At 42.5% G+C, this 14,941-nt stretch overlaps 1 protein-coding gene across 1 annotated transcript in view; it reads left to right on the top strand.

Annotated features, from left to right (window-relative positions):
- Nucleotides 1–14,941, top strand: part of DPF1 (double PHD fingers 1) — a 96,297-nt gene that overhangs the window by 62,570 nt on the left and 18,786 nt on the right. Inside the window, exons 4-8 of the mRNA XM_073549324.1 lie at nt 2,580–2,707; nt 3,102–3,191; nt 5,788–5,866; nt 6,935–7,066; nt 13,005–13,055. Coding sequence (XP_073405425.1) covers nt 2,580–2,707; nt 3,102–3,191; nt 5,788–5,866; nt 6,935–7,066; nt 13,005–13,055 — 480 coding nt within the window. The remainder of the gene's footprint in view (nt 1–2,579; nt 2,708–3,101; nt 3,192–5,787; nt 5,867–6,934; nt 7,067–13,004; nt 13,056–14,941) is intronic.

The following is a 14,941-nucleotide window of genomic DNA, read 5'->3' as shown; positions in this document are numbered from 1 at the left end:
AGGTGTAATCGGAGCGAATGTCTGGACTCCAGAGGACCAGTAAAGAGCGCTGTGTGTCTTGATGTGAAGTCAGTTTGAATGATGTCTGCCAGATAAACGTGGGTTAATACCACGGCTCTTCAGGAGTGCTGTCCCGGCCGGTGACAGACACTCCACGCTCCCCTCTTCCTCTGGCGCGCCGGGGTGCAGTGTGCAGGATGTGAAGCTGTGGCGTGAGATGAGCCAACAGGACCTTCGTGATGTCACCAGTCACGTGATAGATTACAGGGAGCACAGTGGACCAATTCCTCTCCGACTAGTTTTGGAAAAAACACGGTTTCCTTCATCTTTGGTTGTCACATTAATAAATCACTTGTCCCTGGGGAAACGTTTTTAGATAACCATTACAAATTTGACTCCTCATAAATATTTAGTTCCATACTTGGTTGTGCACACTGAAATTAATACGAATTGATACCAGTTCTAGAATATATAAATCAATATGGCAGCACAATGGACCTGAATTCAATATTCAAACAGATCAACGTATGCTTGGTGTCACATACTCGCTTCTCAGCACATGACTTGGGGTTGCGCCTGCAAGGGTTAATCTATCTCCTCTCACTCAATCCAGCATTCAACCTCTGTCCTATGCTGCAATGGGGGCGTAAATCACACCATGACACAGACCACACTACCCCGCTTCACACATGCTGGCACCACTCACCGAACATACGGGCGATAAGTCACAGAAGTACTACTATTACTGTCTGCCAATCACCAGGATCATACACTCTAAGGCTATGGAGTCTTTTAGAGCATACAAGGTTAAAACTTATTAAAGTTTTAAGCTTTAATAGAAAAGGTACAGTGCTTACAATAAAAGGATATAAAAAATATGGAAATAAAAAGACATACATGTCATGCCTACTGTCATGCCGCGCTCACCCTTGGCACAGCGCCCGATGTCATCACTTCCGGTGTTGCGGTCGCTCCAGAGGTCCCGTCGGGTGCGCAAGCGCACCTCTCTTTCTTCATTTCATGGCTGTGCACTCGGCTCCAGGGCTTTTGCGCTCACTCCACTGTCCTGACTGTGACCGTGCCATCTCTGACGTCTCTATGGTCCAGGAGGACCTGACCCAGCAGAAGTCCCAGCACACTTGCTCTATATCAGGCCGCCTCTTCCTTTTGGCGGCGCCTGATTATCGTTCTGGCTCCCTTGCTTGACCTGCTTGGTCCTTGCTTGGCTGCTCTCTGTACTCAGGTCCCCTATCTTGTACTCTGGCGTGCTTCCCTGCACGCGCTCTGCTTTGCCTAGTACGCAAGCATGCTCCCTGCATGCGCTTTGCTTTACCTTGTACCCAGGTGTGCTTTCCTGCAAGCGCCCTGCCTTGCCTTGTACCCAGGCGTGCTTCCCTGCACGCGCTCTGCTTTACCTTGTACCCAGGCGTGCTATTATGTGCACGCTATATGCAGTCCTGTACCCACTGTGCCCCCGTGTACACGCTCTGCGCCATCTAGTACTCAGCGTGACCCGTGTACATGCTCTGCACGATCCAGTACCTGGCATGCACCGTGTCCACGCTTTACACACTCCTGTATCCTGCGTGTTCCCGTCTTTTCCTTACTGACACAGTCTCCCTCATCCTCTGTGAGCCGGCCACCAGGTTCCAGCAGTCGTGATACTTTTCCCCCCTGGGTCTGCCCCTGACGCTCCCTGTATAAAGGGTGGTCCTCACTAGGTCAGCTCGCAGCTCGCCCAGGGTGGGTTGGTATCTAGAGGGTCCACTCCATGAGTCGTCATAATACAAATATGCAAAACAGTTATAAAATAAAAGGGAGAGATTTACAGAAATATCTAAACTTTGAAGTCTGGTATTCTGTTCCCTGAGAGGGGGGATATGAAATGGATCACATCAGCTTGGCTGCCCTCAATCTGTGAACACCTTTGTTTTGTGGCGGGCCCAATTTTTAGGTTTAGCCTGGAGATCATATTCTAGACCAGCCCTTCATGTTAATATTCTAATTCCTGGTTTATGACGGACCCCGGCTGCTTTACCAATGAATACATTATTTTTCCTAAACGCTCTTCATCTTATCCTTTCTTTCCCATAGTAGATAGTGTCAGGCTGCAATTTGGTGTCTCCCTTCAAAAGCATCAGAGGTGTGAAATGTTTCCAAATCTGTGCCTTCTCAGTAAGGCACCCAGTGGTCGGAGACCCTGAGGCCAGGAAAGCTACTTTTGCAATAGATAACATAGGTTATGACCTTTGTGAAGAGCTGCAGCCTAAGAACAGATACTAATTTACTGCTGGTCCTACATCGCCTACAAATACTTATTTCCACTACACTTGGATTCTGTACGTTCTCCTGAAGTTTGCATGGGTTTTCTCCAGATTTTTGAGTATCCTTCCCCAACTCAATAAGATTGAACTAGTCCCTGGTGTTTGTTACCTAAACTAGATTACTTGTGAGATACACAGTTGTCTACTCGTCACAGCTCAAGATTACCGTGAGTATACATTTCTTTTCAGCTATGCTTCTAAGGAGACACAAACCTATTAACTGTGGTGCTAAATCATGTTTTATTTCTGTCTTAGACTATGAAGTTCCTATGAAAAAGGAAAGTAGTTTACCCGAGGGACCGGTCTTAGAAGCCTTACTATGTGCAGAGACAGTTGACAAAAAGTTGGAACTCAAAGAGGAGGAGATAATTAGTGACTGTCAGGTGAGGTCAGCATGCCGAATATTTGTCATTTAGGTCTTCTGTCATCATAGTCATCATATCATAAAGCCATCTTATATATTGCCATCTGTTGTTTAATACCCATTTATACATCCATTCTACATAACTTCTGATCAGGTGTCTTCTTTCTCTCTGCCATTGTTCCCAATAACAGTCATCTTTATGTTCACACAAATATAAAATAATGACCTGTAGAAATATGGACATTCTAATTCCAGACAGAAGTATGGTTTTCTTCTAGTGTTTGGCATCTAAACTGTCCTCAATCTTGGTTCTTTTTCCATCCACTTGTCCAAAACCAATCTTTCTCCATCTATGGACATGTACAGTGAATTTTAGGGGAGGGAAATTTTAAGTTTGGTTCCCATGTTTCCAGAAGATACAGGTGGGAGATATCCCACACGAATTAGAGGGAGAAGACCTAGAAGATGACACTCCAAAGCGCAAGATCAGAGCAAAAGGAAAGGTAAGAAAATTTTGGAAAAATATATGGGTTACATTAAGCTGAAAGTTCAATTTTAAAAAGGTAAAAAAAATATCATGAAGAGTCTCGAGAGTCATGGATGGTGTAACTGCAGATAAGAAAGGAACACGACATCTGTGAGAGTCTTTACTGGGGTTTGTCAGACATATGTACGGCTAGTACTAGACTTGACTAATACATTAATTTGTTCCATCTCTAATTATCTACTAATTCTGCTTGTCCTTTAAATGTGATCCTGGACTTGTAGACAATGCAACTAGACACTAGCTGTGCTCATAAGGTGGCCATAGGTGATTTTTCCACAGCATGACCAATAGTAACTCTTTGTGTACTTTATGACAGCAGCAATTAATTGGACTTTAATGGACAGAAAACTCCATACATTAATAAGATATACACAACAATATGTAATAGTATTGTCTTTAAAGTAGAGTATAATTGACTCATCCACCCTTAAAAATAAATTATGAGATGACTCTGCTGATCATGTTCATGTCTATAAAGCAAAGATAAGAATTAGGTTGTGGAACAGAACAAAAAAGAAAAGCCTACTATGTAGTATCCATTATCTGAAAGCTGAAGTCATTAATTTTTTTTTCTGTTAAGAGACAAAAAGATAAGTTTTCACATTTTTGCTCAACATTGATCGTAAAAGTGATGTGTCTGTGTATCTATCTGTCAAGTTGAGAACAATACATCACCGTGAGGTGCTTTGAACCTTGGGGTTGTGGTAGCGTTTGACTATAAGATAATGTGAGCATAAAATCAATTTGTTCAGCCCGAAGAAAAATAAAATTTTCTATACCTTCGGTTCATATTTTTAACCAAACGTTTCTTTAAAATAATTTTTATTGATTTTGTACACAGAAAAAAAACCCATATAATCACAAAGCATAGTAACAATAGAGTGAATGGCTTTGCATCGAGGTACAATGAAAATGACAACATGTCATATGTTGCTTTAACAATATAGAATAAAATAGCCCATAGCAGTGAGAAAGAAGATGCTATAGAAAGAACAAAAGATAAGAAACATGGAAAAGAAAATGAAAAAGGGAAACTTGGGAGAAAAGCTGGTGTGTGGTGTAGCCTTAGAATACCAAATCTTTGGGTTGATGATGGGCATATGCGATGCAGGGTGACCAAATTTTGGTGAATTTACTATGTGTATCGGTAAGAATATTGGCTTGTTTTTCATCTATTAAAAATCCATTTGGTCTGGATTTTATTTCTTGAAATGGGACAGGTTTTTTTTCCCTTGCTTTTACAATCGTAACCAAACTTTGCTGATTTGGAGGCAGCTTTAGTCAGATTAGAAAATGTAGCCATACTTTTCTTACTCCACGCCTATGTACACTATATGGACATGAGTATTGGACACACCTCTTCACTGTTGAATACAGGTCTTTCCTTCAGTCCCTTTGCCCTCGGTGTATAACATGTGGTCCCCCCGTCATGCCGTCTGCCTTTACTAATGTGGCAGAATGGCTGGTGGTGCGGAGTCCACTGATACCAGTGCAGTCCTGTAATAGGAGCCACCAAGGTATCAAGTCCATCTATGGCATTTCTTCCCTCCTAAATATCCACCCATCATCTTTTAGCGATAATATTGAGAAGTGGAAAGAACCGCAACAACTCAGCCACAAAGTGGAGACCCCGTAACATTACAGAGCGGGGTCAACGAGTGCTGAGGAGCAGAGGGCAGAAAAGTCACCAACGCTCTGCTGACTCCATAACGGCAGAGTCCAGACCTCCTCTGGTATTATCATCAACACAAAAACTGCACCCTCGCAGGGAGCTACATGGCCGAGCAGCTGCATGCAGCCTTACATCACCAAGCACAGTCCAGCGCGTTGAATGGAGACGTGTAAAGCCACCACCACTGGACTCTGGAGGAAACGTGTTCTGAGCAGTGATGGATCACAGTTTTCTATCTGGTGTCTGATGGAGGAGTCTGAGTTTGGTGAATGCCAGGAGACCGTTACCCTCCTGACTGCAATGTGCCCACTGTAAAGTGTTGAGGAGAGAAAATGCTATTGGGTTATTTTTTAGTGGTTGGCCTCGTCTTAAGTTCCAGTGAAGGGAAATCTTAATTCTTCACCACAAGACATTGTCGACAATCATAGCTTCCAGCTTTCTAGGAGCAGTGTGAGGAAGGCGCTCTTCTGTCCCTCCATGCCTGTGGCCAGAGCACAAGGTCAATAGAAACATGGTTGGTGCAAGAAAATGACCGACCGCACAGAGCCCCGACCTCAATCCCATCCAACACCTTTGATATTTGGGAGAGGCCGGGCCCACAATTTCTGTTCTGGTTTATCCCAGTGTCTGACCTCACAAATGCTCTTCTGGATGAAGGGGCAGAAATTCCCACGAACACCTCCAAAATCTTGTAGAAACCCTTCCCAGAAGAGCAGAAGCTGTTGTAGCTGCAAAGGGACCGACTCCATGTCTCAGTTCTTTTGTCCACATAGTGTATGTATGATGGCTGAACTTCAGAGCTGTGTTGGGCAGGTGATCACGTCTTTATCGTGACAAGATAGCAAGTGGACTTCCTGTAATAACTGTTTCTTTCCTGTAGGCTTGTGGAATTGGGGGCATGAAAAAAAGACAGGATCCTTCAACATTAGAAGATCGAGACAAACCCTATGTGTGTGACAGTAAGTGGCAGCCCAGTGTTTCATATTACAGCTTCATGTGAATGTCCACAGTGTCAGGAAGGCGCCATAGAAAACTTTTTGCACCAGAATTCTTGCGATCCTGCTGGGATCCACATTTAGAAGGTGTTTTAGATTCGTACTAAAAAAATCTATCGCTTAAGATTGCCCACGTTAACACGACATTTAAAAAAAAATTGCTTGAAGTAAGCCAAAGGAATGGCTTCTAAGGCCTCTTTCACACATCAGTTTTTTGCCGTCAGGCGCGATCCGGCTTTTTTTTGTAAAACCGGATCCGGCAAAATGCAATGCCGGATCCAGTTTTTCCCCATTGACTTGCATTAGCGCCGGATCGCATTTCATTTCATCCGTTTTTTGCCGGATCCGGCTACTTGTCTAATTCCGGCGTCTGGAAAAAACGGCTACTGTAACGTTTTTTGTCTCCGGCTAAAAAGCCGGAAGCGCCGGATCCGGCGCTTCCAGCTTTTTGCTACAATGAAAGTCTATGGGCGCCGGAATGCACCGGATCCAGAAAAAGACGGATCCAGCCACCGGATCCGTTTTTTTAAGTCTGCGCATGCTCAGATCCAATTGGCCAGCCCCCAGGAAACAGATATAACCTGCTAGACGGATCCAGCAAAAAACCGGATCCGTTTCTACAGTTCTCCAAAATTTATGCCGGATCCGTTTTTTCTAAAAATAGCCGGATCCTGCCTGACGGCAAAAAACTGATGTGTGAAAGTAGCCTTAGGATGTATCATCAATATAAGATCAGTGGAATCCAGCAGCCGGCACCAGCACCAATTAGCTGATTGTAGCGCCTAAACCAGCCCAGATGTAAATAAACTATGGAAACGGCACAGCTCCCTACACCATGTGGTGGCCATTCTTGGGTACTGCAGCTCAACTTCCATTCATTTCAGTAGGAGCAGAGTTGCATCACCCGAGAAAGGTAATGTATTACTTGTAAAGATGTTGTAGAATGCTTTGGATGCATAGGTTGCAAATATATGTTTGCTGTCTTCATAAGATAGTGCTGATAATATCATAATCCACTTTTTCCTTTTCCAGTCTGTGGGAAGAGATACAAGAATCGGCCCGGTCTCAGCTACCATTACACCCATACTCACCTGGCTGAGGAAGAGGGCGAGGAAAACGCTGAGCGATATCTAATCCCTTTCCATAGGAAAAATAACCACAAACGTGAGTACCATGGATTTCATCCGTTGTCAATGTGGACACACTCTCAGGGTCACATTTTTAGGATGCGGTGTTACATTTAAGCCCATGGCCCGTATACACTCGCTAAGATTTTCTTGCTAAAAACTAGGACACTTAGGCCTTTGAACATACTGCGAGTGTTCTCAAAACGCCCACTTATGCTCGCCTCGCCCCCTTATGCTCGCTTCGCCCTTTTTGCGAGTCGATTCACAGGATTGTATTGCCAGAATCAGGACTGTCGGCAGGTACGCCCTTTCCAATACGCCATGCCTCTTTTCAGGCCGGCTCTAAAACATGTAAGAAATGTGGCGCATGACATGTACGACATTTTTTGAGTGCGAATAGAGTCAGAATTCTGGGACATTTAGCTTGGTAAATCTCACCCCTCATGTGTGTTAGAGCAATTTTTCCTTAATTTTAGAGACATAAAAGAGACCTCTGAATCTAAATGCTAAAAAGCTTGTTCCAAACCCAAATATTTCATGAATTTCAGGGTTTTATCCATAATTTTTTTAGTCTTTTTTGTTTTTAAAGAAAGGGTTTTAGAACTATATTCCACTTTTTAAAATGCATATTTTTCCCAAGATGTGTGCACTTTTTGGTTGTTACTTTTGGGAAAACTGGCTGGAGTTAACATGGCCTACAATCAAATGACTAACCGGAAAAAAAATAAAACGCTGGTTTGTGGTTGATAATATGTTTTATGACGGCATAAAGATTTTCATTTTTTGACAACGCTGTTTATGTGTGCGTGGTAAAGGACCTTATAGGGGTTGTCCAACAGAATTAAAAATATATTTTTCAAAGAGCTCAGACTAAAAAAAAAAAGTGGGAGTCACACTTCCCAATTCCTCCGCTCCCATTCCTATATTTTCCCAGTCCCCGTTGGTCTCTACTTCTTGGTGCAGTGTTGATACACTTGGAAATCACAAGACCCGCCAATTCAGTCACTGGGTGCAGCGATGACCCGCAGTGATCGGATGCGTGGGCATTTTTTTTGCTGCTCCCAATTTGTTGAGATGTGACCAAGAATTTGAGACCAGTTGAGCATCGGCGTGGGCATCAATGATCCTCTACTAGAGCTGCAGGGTCGCACTGTCGCTCCATTCTAACTGGGATAAAAGTGCCTCATTCTCCGCGTGGTCGGACCCCTACCAATCAGTAAGTTATAACCTTTCATCTAGTCTAGATTTATGATTTGTTTTTGTTGGACAATTGCTTTAAATAAACACAATGAAGCATATCAGCGCAATATAACATCCGGTCCCAAACCTAAACCCCTCTGCTACCTCCACCATTGTGACCCTTCAAAGAAAAGTGCCTTGTCAATGGGGGTGTAAATTATTGCTGTGTCTGTGTTTTTCATGTACTCATTATAGTCTTTGGGCATGTTCACATATCTGTTTTTTTTTTTTTTGTTTTTTTTTTGGGGGGGGGGGGGTCAAATTTATTGTCCAGAAAAAATCAGGTGTATCTATATTTGACCTGATTTGCGGTTCCAAATTGCCCATTCAAAGGGTCCGTGAAAAAAACGTATATCACTCAGATGCTGTCCGTGTGTCATCTCATGCGCTGTCCATTTTCTTACCATTCAATGGGTAAGTGAAGCCTGAAAAATTATTTTTTTTTGTATGCGTTTTTTTCCGCGCGTTTTCTGACTCATAGAATATAGCAGAAACGCAGATGTTTCCGCAAAATTAATGAGCATGCTGCGTTTTTTATCGCAAAGCGTTTTTTTCACGGATAAAAACGCATCAATGTGCACAAAAAGTGCGGAATTCATTTAAAATGAATGGGATGCTTCTTTTATACGTTTTTGAAGCATTTTGACCGGGACGAACGCTTCAAAAACGCGCAAAAAACGCTTACGTGGGCGCACAGCCTGATTGTGAAAATGGAAAAACTGAAGGAAGAAAATCTGATCCAGCTCACTAATGAGTCTCAAAAAGATGGACGTCTGAGTGAGGCCTGCTGTCAGCATGCTGGATGTTGTAGTTCCCCAACATTCACAGAGCTACAGGTTGCAAACCACCCAGGCAAAGAAAAGTGGTTCTATTTCATTTAAACCCAATTTATGTCTCGAAGGGTTTTTTTGTACTGTTTTAAAATATTATGCCCACTAGGGTAGTGAATTTTTATCTCTGAACATCATGTTAAGGTATAAATATATATATAATATGTATGTAATATTAATTATTTACATAGAATATAGAGTGACTTTGTAACTAAATCTTGTACTGAGTTTCATTATAGCCCAGAGCAGCATTCATACTTCAGCAAATTGTTATTGGAGACAGTCAGCAGGAGTGTCCCTAGCAGATAAGCCCATCTACAGCCTCATTCAGACTTCCGTGATTTTAAAAAAAATGGCCCAAGTGTCGTCATTATTTTGGATCTGAGTGTCATCCGTGTTTGGTCAGTGTTTTACCGTCAGTGATTCATCAGTGTTTTTCACATATTGATAAATGAAACAATACTAATCACAGACAGCACACTGATACCGTACGTCCGTGTGCCCGCCATGATTTTCACATACTCATATTCTTTTTTTTTTTTTATCTGTGATGCCAATAAAAACCGGATATGTTTCTGTGATTTTTTTAACAAACACATAGTCCACAAAAAAAACACAGACATGTGAACAGTCGCATAGATTACAATGTGTGCGTGTTGTAGCCATGAAAAACACAGCTAGAACACGTACATGAAACATTGACGTCTGAATGAGGTCTTACCGTTATGCTTCGGTTCATCATTTGCATTTTTTAAATGTTTTTTTTTGTGTAGTATTTGTTCGTGAGCTGGCGGATCTTGAAACCGATTCATCAAAATCAAAAGATGTTTTTTTTTTCTCTTTTGCGCTTTTTTAGAGTAAAAAGTCGCACAATTCTTTCAATTGTCGCATGTTCGTGTTCAACTGCATAAAATAAACAAAAAAGTACAAAAAGAGTACAGGAGTAAAATTGCACAAAATATTTTCCACATTTTGAAAAGTTACAAATTATTAATTAGGCGAAAACATCTGGATAATGAAAACTAAATCCATAATTTTTGACCCCCCCAAAAAAAAAAGCAAAGTAAAGTTAACTTTAAGACTCAAATTAAATAATGAGTAAAGCAAATAAAATACAGTCACAATCAGACCCATTTTTACTCTAGAAAAAAAGCGCAAAGCAACGATGAATCATCTCCTCTTGTTCTTACTACATCAGATGAATGTACGACATCTGGTGACCAACCACCCAGGACCCCAGAAAAACTTCAGGGCTGTGGTCTTCATTGATGATTTCTGCAGAGCGCCATCCATACGAATGTGGCTGTGCCATTTACTGCATCTTACTTAGTAAGGGCAGTTTCACACGTCAGTGGCTCCGGTACGTGTAGTGACAGTTTTCTCACATACCGGAGACACTGACACATGTAGACCCACTCTAAGGAATGTGTCTATGCAGATGTCAGCGTGTTTTCACGGACCGTGTGTCCGTGTGCAAAACACGCTATGTCCGTTTTTGTGCAACAGCACGGATCACACGGACCCATACAAGTCAATGGGTCCGTGTAAACACGTACCGCACACGGATGGCGTCCTTGTGCCATCCGTGTGCGTTTTTAGGAGTCATAGGGTTAATATTGAAACCAATTTTTTCACTACACGGACAGCATACGGATCACACACGGATGGTACACACGGACATACGAATAGCACACGGATCACACACGGATGGCCTACGTATCCACACGGACACGGATAGCTCCGGTACCGGTTTTTCCAGTACCGGAATTATCTGGACGTGTGAAACCGCCCTTACATGTAGAGCAGTGTGTCAGGATAAAGAATGGCGGGGTTCTTGGCATCGGGTCCCTTATTGGTATAGCATTCATTGAAATAATGAAAAAGGTTTAAAAGGGGTTGTCCACCAATGGGAACAATTCCTTTAAGGCTAAAAAAAAAAAAGATTTTGCAATTGGATTTCATTAACAATTTTGCATCGTTTGTATTCCACAACCTGCAGAATGAGTTAACTGAGAATCTGTCAGTCAGCACACTCAGATTGATTGACCACAGACTATACATCAAAATGGAGTGCAGAGTTAGGCCGGGATCACACTACCGTGTATGTGTGATGTGAGAAACTCGCACTAGTCTCTCGCATCAGCACCCGGCGCTGCCAATGGCACTCTGGACCGGAGCTGCGGCTGCATAGAAATACATGCAGCCGCAGATCCGGTCCTGAGCGTGGGTGTTGATGCGAGAGACTCGTGCGGGTTTCTCGCATCACACACGGTAGTGTGATCCCGGCCTTAAACACAGAGGTTGTAAAAGCCAAACTGTGTCATATTTGCATGGTAACACAATTACAAAAAATATTTTTAACCCCAAGTGGGAACTCTGTCAGCAGGATTTAACCCCTCTCCAAACTATTTATATGCGAATGTAGCTCTTTCAAAGACAAGTCCAGCAATACCTTTACATGACCAATCTGTTCCTCTGTTACTGAGAAATTAGAGTTTGTATTGATATGCAAATGAGGCTCCGAGCTATGGTAGAGCTAAAGCCTCTGTCACTCCAGCTCTATTCCCAGCCCCACGTTGCATCCTCCTCCTGCTTAATTCATGGCTCTTTTGCCTGAAGTCATACAGCATCAAAACTTTCAAAAGGAACTAGGAGAAAGAAGTAGCGCTGGGTGGGGAATAGAGCTGGAGTGACAGAGGCTTCAGATCTACTATAGCTCTACAGCCTCATTTGCATATCAATTCAAACGCTGATTTCTCAGTATTAGAGGAACGGATCGGCATGTAAAGATATTGCTGGACTTGTCTTTGAAAGAGCTACGTGCACATATAGTTTAGGAGGTTAAATCCTTCTGACTGATTCCCTTTTTAAAAAATAATAATAATTTTCCTTAAAGGTAGACAACTCCTTTAATGATTTTGAATTGAACCTAATAAGATTGGATTGTGTTTATCATCCCTTATGGTTTATGGTTGGCGATCTAAGGGTGTGTTCACATTGCATCTTTTTACGTCATGGTTTTGAACAGATCCATTCATAAAAACGTTGAAAAAAAATTGTTAAAAAAGCAAGAATTGTCCCATTCATTTCTATGGGAAAACAACTTGCTGTTCACATGTTCAATCTTTTGCGCGCCAAGAAATAACATGTCCGTTCCTTCGCATTCTCCCCTAGGAAGATGGTTGAAAAGTCAATGGAAAGGCTAAAAAAAAAAAAGCATTTTCGCCTGAAAAAGAAACACTTGTTTTCTCTGTTTTGTGTATTCCGTAAAGAAGACAGGAAAAAAAAAATGAAACATAAAAAAAATTAAAAAAAACGATCAGGAAAGGACAAAAAAAAATAGTACTTTTTTTTCCTCTGCTTCAAAAACGGATGTTTTTAGCAAGCAGAAAAAAGATTGAGTATGAGCATACCCCTAATGGATTCTCAGTGATGTAAGGATGTGCAGAATGTTACGTGTCAGATAGATTTATGTAGACATATCTAGAATGGGGCTGATTCCAGACGTCTGCACAATATTATGCGGCTCTGATTCCTTTGCTGGAGAAGTTTCTGCAGTATTGCAGGGACAGCTCCTGGATTTCTATGAGCGCAGATTCTTCCATCCCCCATTTCTACGTCTGTTTCTCTAATTGAAACAATAAATCAGGGAGAGATATATTAAATCCATGCTGCATGTTTTTTTTTTTTTGGCGGTCCCTCCGATGCAGACAGTTGCTATGGAAACAAAGGAGTGACAGGGGTAGGTTATCAGTTTGGGTGATGGCAATGCCCCCCCCCCTTCCTTCCCTGTTTTCCTAAAATAATCATACCACCCACTTAACCCCTTCAGTGCCTGTCTCTGTATCAGCTGTGGCATTCCCCCCCACACACACAGTTCTGATATCATGCGTTTTTCCCTCTCAGACTTCTACAGAGAGCTGAACTGGGTACCCGAGATGCAGCCGCGACATACAGGTGAGAACTTGGGCTCCTCTGCTGGGCCAAAAAAATAAAAAGTTCTTCTTGCATTAAGCAAATGATCAATAGTCTTTTTATTGTTGCTGTTTAGGCCAAAAAAGGGTGTTCAGTGTGTCTAAGAAAAAGTTCTACAATTTTCTAATTTTCTTCAAGATCTCTGCTTGCTGTAACCCAGTGGAGTCCTTTGTGGCTAAAAATCTGGCCTGGTTCATGTGATGGACCCTGTACTGTAAGGAGCCGTGTGTGGCTAATAATTCCCAGGAGTCAGGACAGACATATCTCCTGAACAAAAATTCTTATACACTGACTGCAAGCAGAGATTTTGAAAGCTATGAGGGTTTGATACAGAGAAGGGCATATTGTAGATTTTCTGCTACATGAGACAAAAATTAAATTGATAACCCCACCCATAAACATCATTACTAAGAAATCCACATAAAAATACAATTTCAAATTGTGCTTCTTTAGCTTAAAGGGGTTGTCCAGGCTTGGGGTTCAAGTCTGAAGTCACTCCATGCAAGCATACGATTTGCATACAGTGGGTATGGAAAGTATTCAGACCCCTTTAAATTTTTCACTCTTTGTTTCATTGCAGCCATTTGGTAAATTTCAAAAAAGGTCATTTTTTTCTCGTTAATGTACACTCTGCACCCCATCTTGATTGAAAAAAACAGAAATGTAGAAATTTTTGCAACTTTATTGAAAAAGAAAAGCTGAAATATCACATGGTCATAAGTATTCAGACCCTTTGCTCAGTATTGAGTAGAAGCACCCTTTTGAGCTAGTACAGTCATGAGTCTTCTTGGGAATGATGCAGCAAGTTTTTCACACCTGGATTTGGGGATCCTCTGCCATTCTTCCTTGCAGATCCTCTCCATTTCTGTCAGGTTGGATGGTGAATGTTGGTGGACAGCCATTTTCAGGTCTCTCCAGAGATGCTCAATTGGGTTTAGGTCAGGGCTCTGGCTGGGCCAGTCAAAAATGGTTACAGAGTTGATCTGAAGCCACTATGTTGTGAACACTCTTAACCTGGCTTCTGAGTTTGGGCTCCCTCTGGTGGTTGTTGCGGGTAGTGGAGCTGGTCGGGTTGACAGAAGTCCATCACCTGAAGACGATGAGTGGAAGTCAGGTGTTACAGACTGGGAAGATTTAAGTGAACAAGCTTCCCTCAGTTGCTGCTGGTGATTTGTTTTTCTTCCTGTGCATCTTGAAGTCTGCTTGTCCCTTGCTTGGTCTTGCATCATTCAGGTAAGTTATTTTTTGCTGGAATCTTTTTGCATTTGATCCAGTTTTGCCTTTCTCTGCTTTCTGCTTTGCTGTGTGGGTTCAGCATTGTTCCCTGCTGGTACCGGTGCTGGACCCCGCTCCATATGACACAGCTTATGTCAGTCTGTTCAGTATTGTGCACTTGACCCGATCCCATCCCACTTCATCCCAAACCTCACCACAGTCTTCAACCCAACCCTAACCCATCTCTTCAACCTATCACTAACAACTGGTGTTTTCCCCTCAAGCTTTAAACATGTCTCAATCACACCTATCCTCAAAAAGCCCTCTCTTGACCCATCCTCTGTATCTAGCTATCGCCCTATATCACGTCTCCCCTATGCCTCAAAACTACTGGAACAACACGTCCATCTTGAACTATCCTCCCAACTCTCTTCTTGCTCCCTCCTTGACCACTTGCAATCCGGCTTCCGGCCACACCACTCTACTGAAACTGCCCTAACTAAGGTCACCAATGACCTACTAGCCGCCAAGGCCAAGCGACACTACTCTGTCCTCCTCCTCCTGGACCTGTCCTCTGCCTTTGACACAGTGGACCATTCCCTATTACTACAGACCCTCTCATCTCTTGGTACCACAGACTTGGCCCTATCTTG

The sequence above is a fragment of the Dendrobates tinctorius genome, unplaced genomic scaffold (assembly GCF_039654945.1).
Source record: "Dendrobates tinctorius isolate UK_male_01 unplaced genomic scaffold, ASM3965494v1 ptg000158l, whole genome shotgun sequence".
In the NCBI taxonomy this organism is placed as follows: domain Eukaryota; kingdom Metazoa; phylum Chordata; class Amphibia; order Anura; family Dendrobatidae; genus Dendrobates; species Dendrobates tinctorius.
The sequence above is the reverse complement of the archived record's forward strand: the minus strand, read 5'-3'. Positions and strand labels throughout refer to the sequence as shown.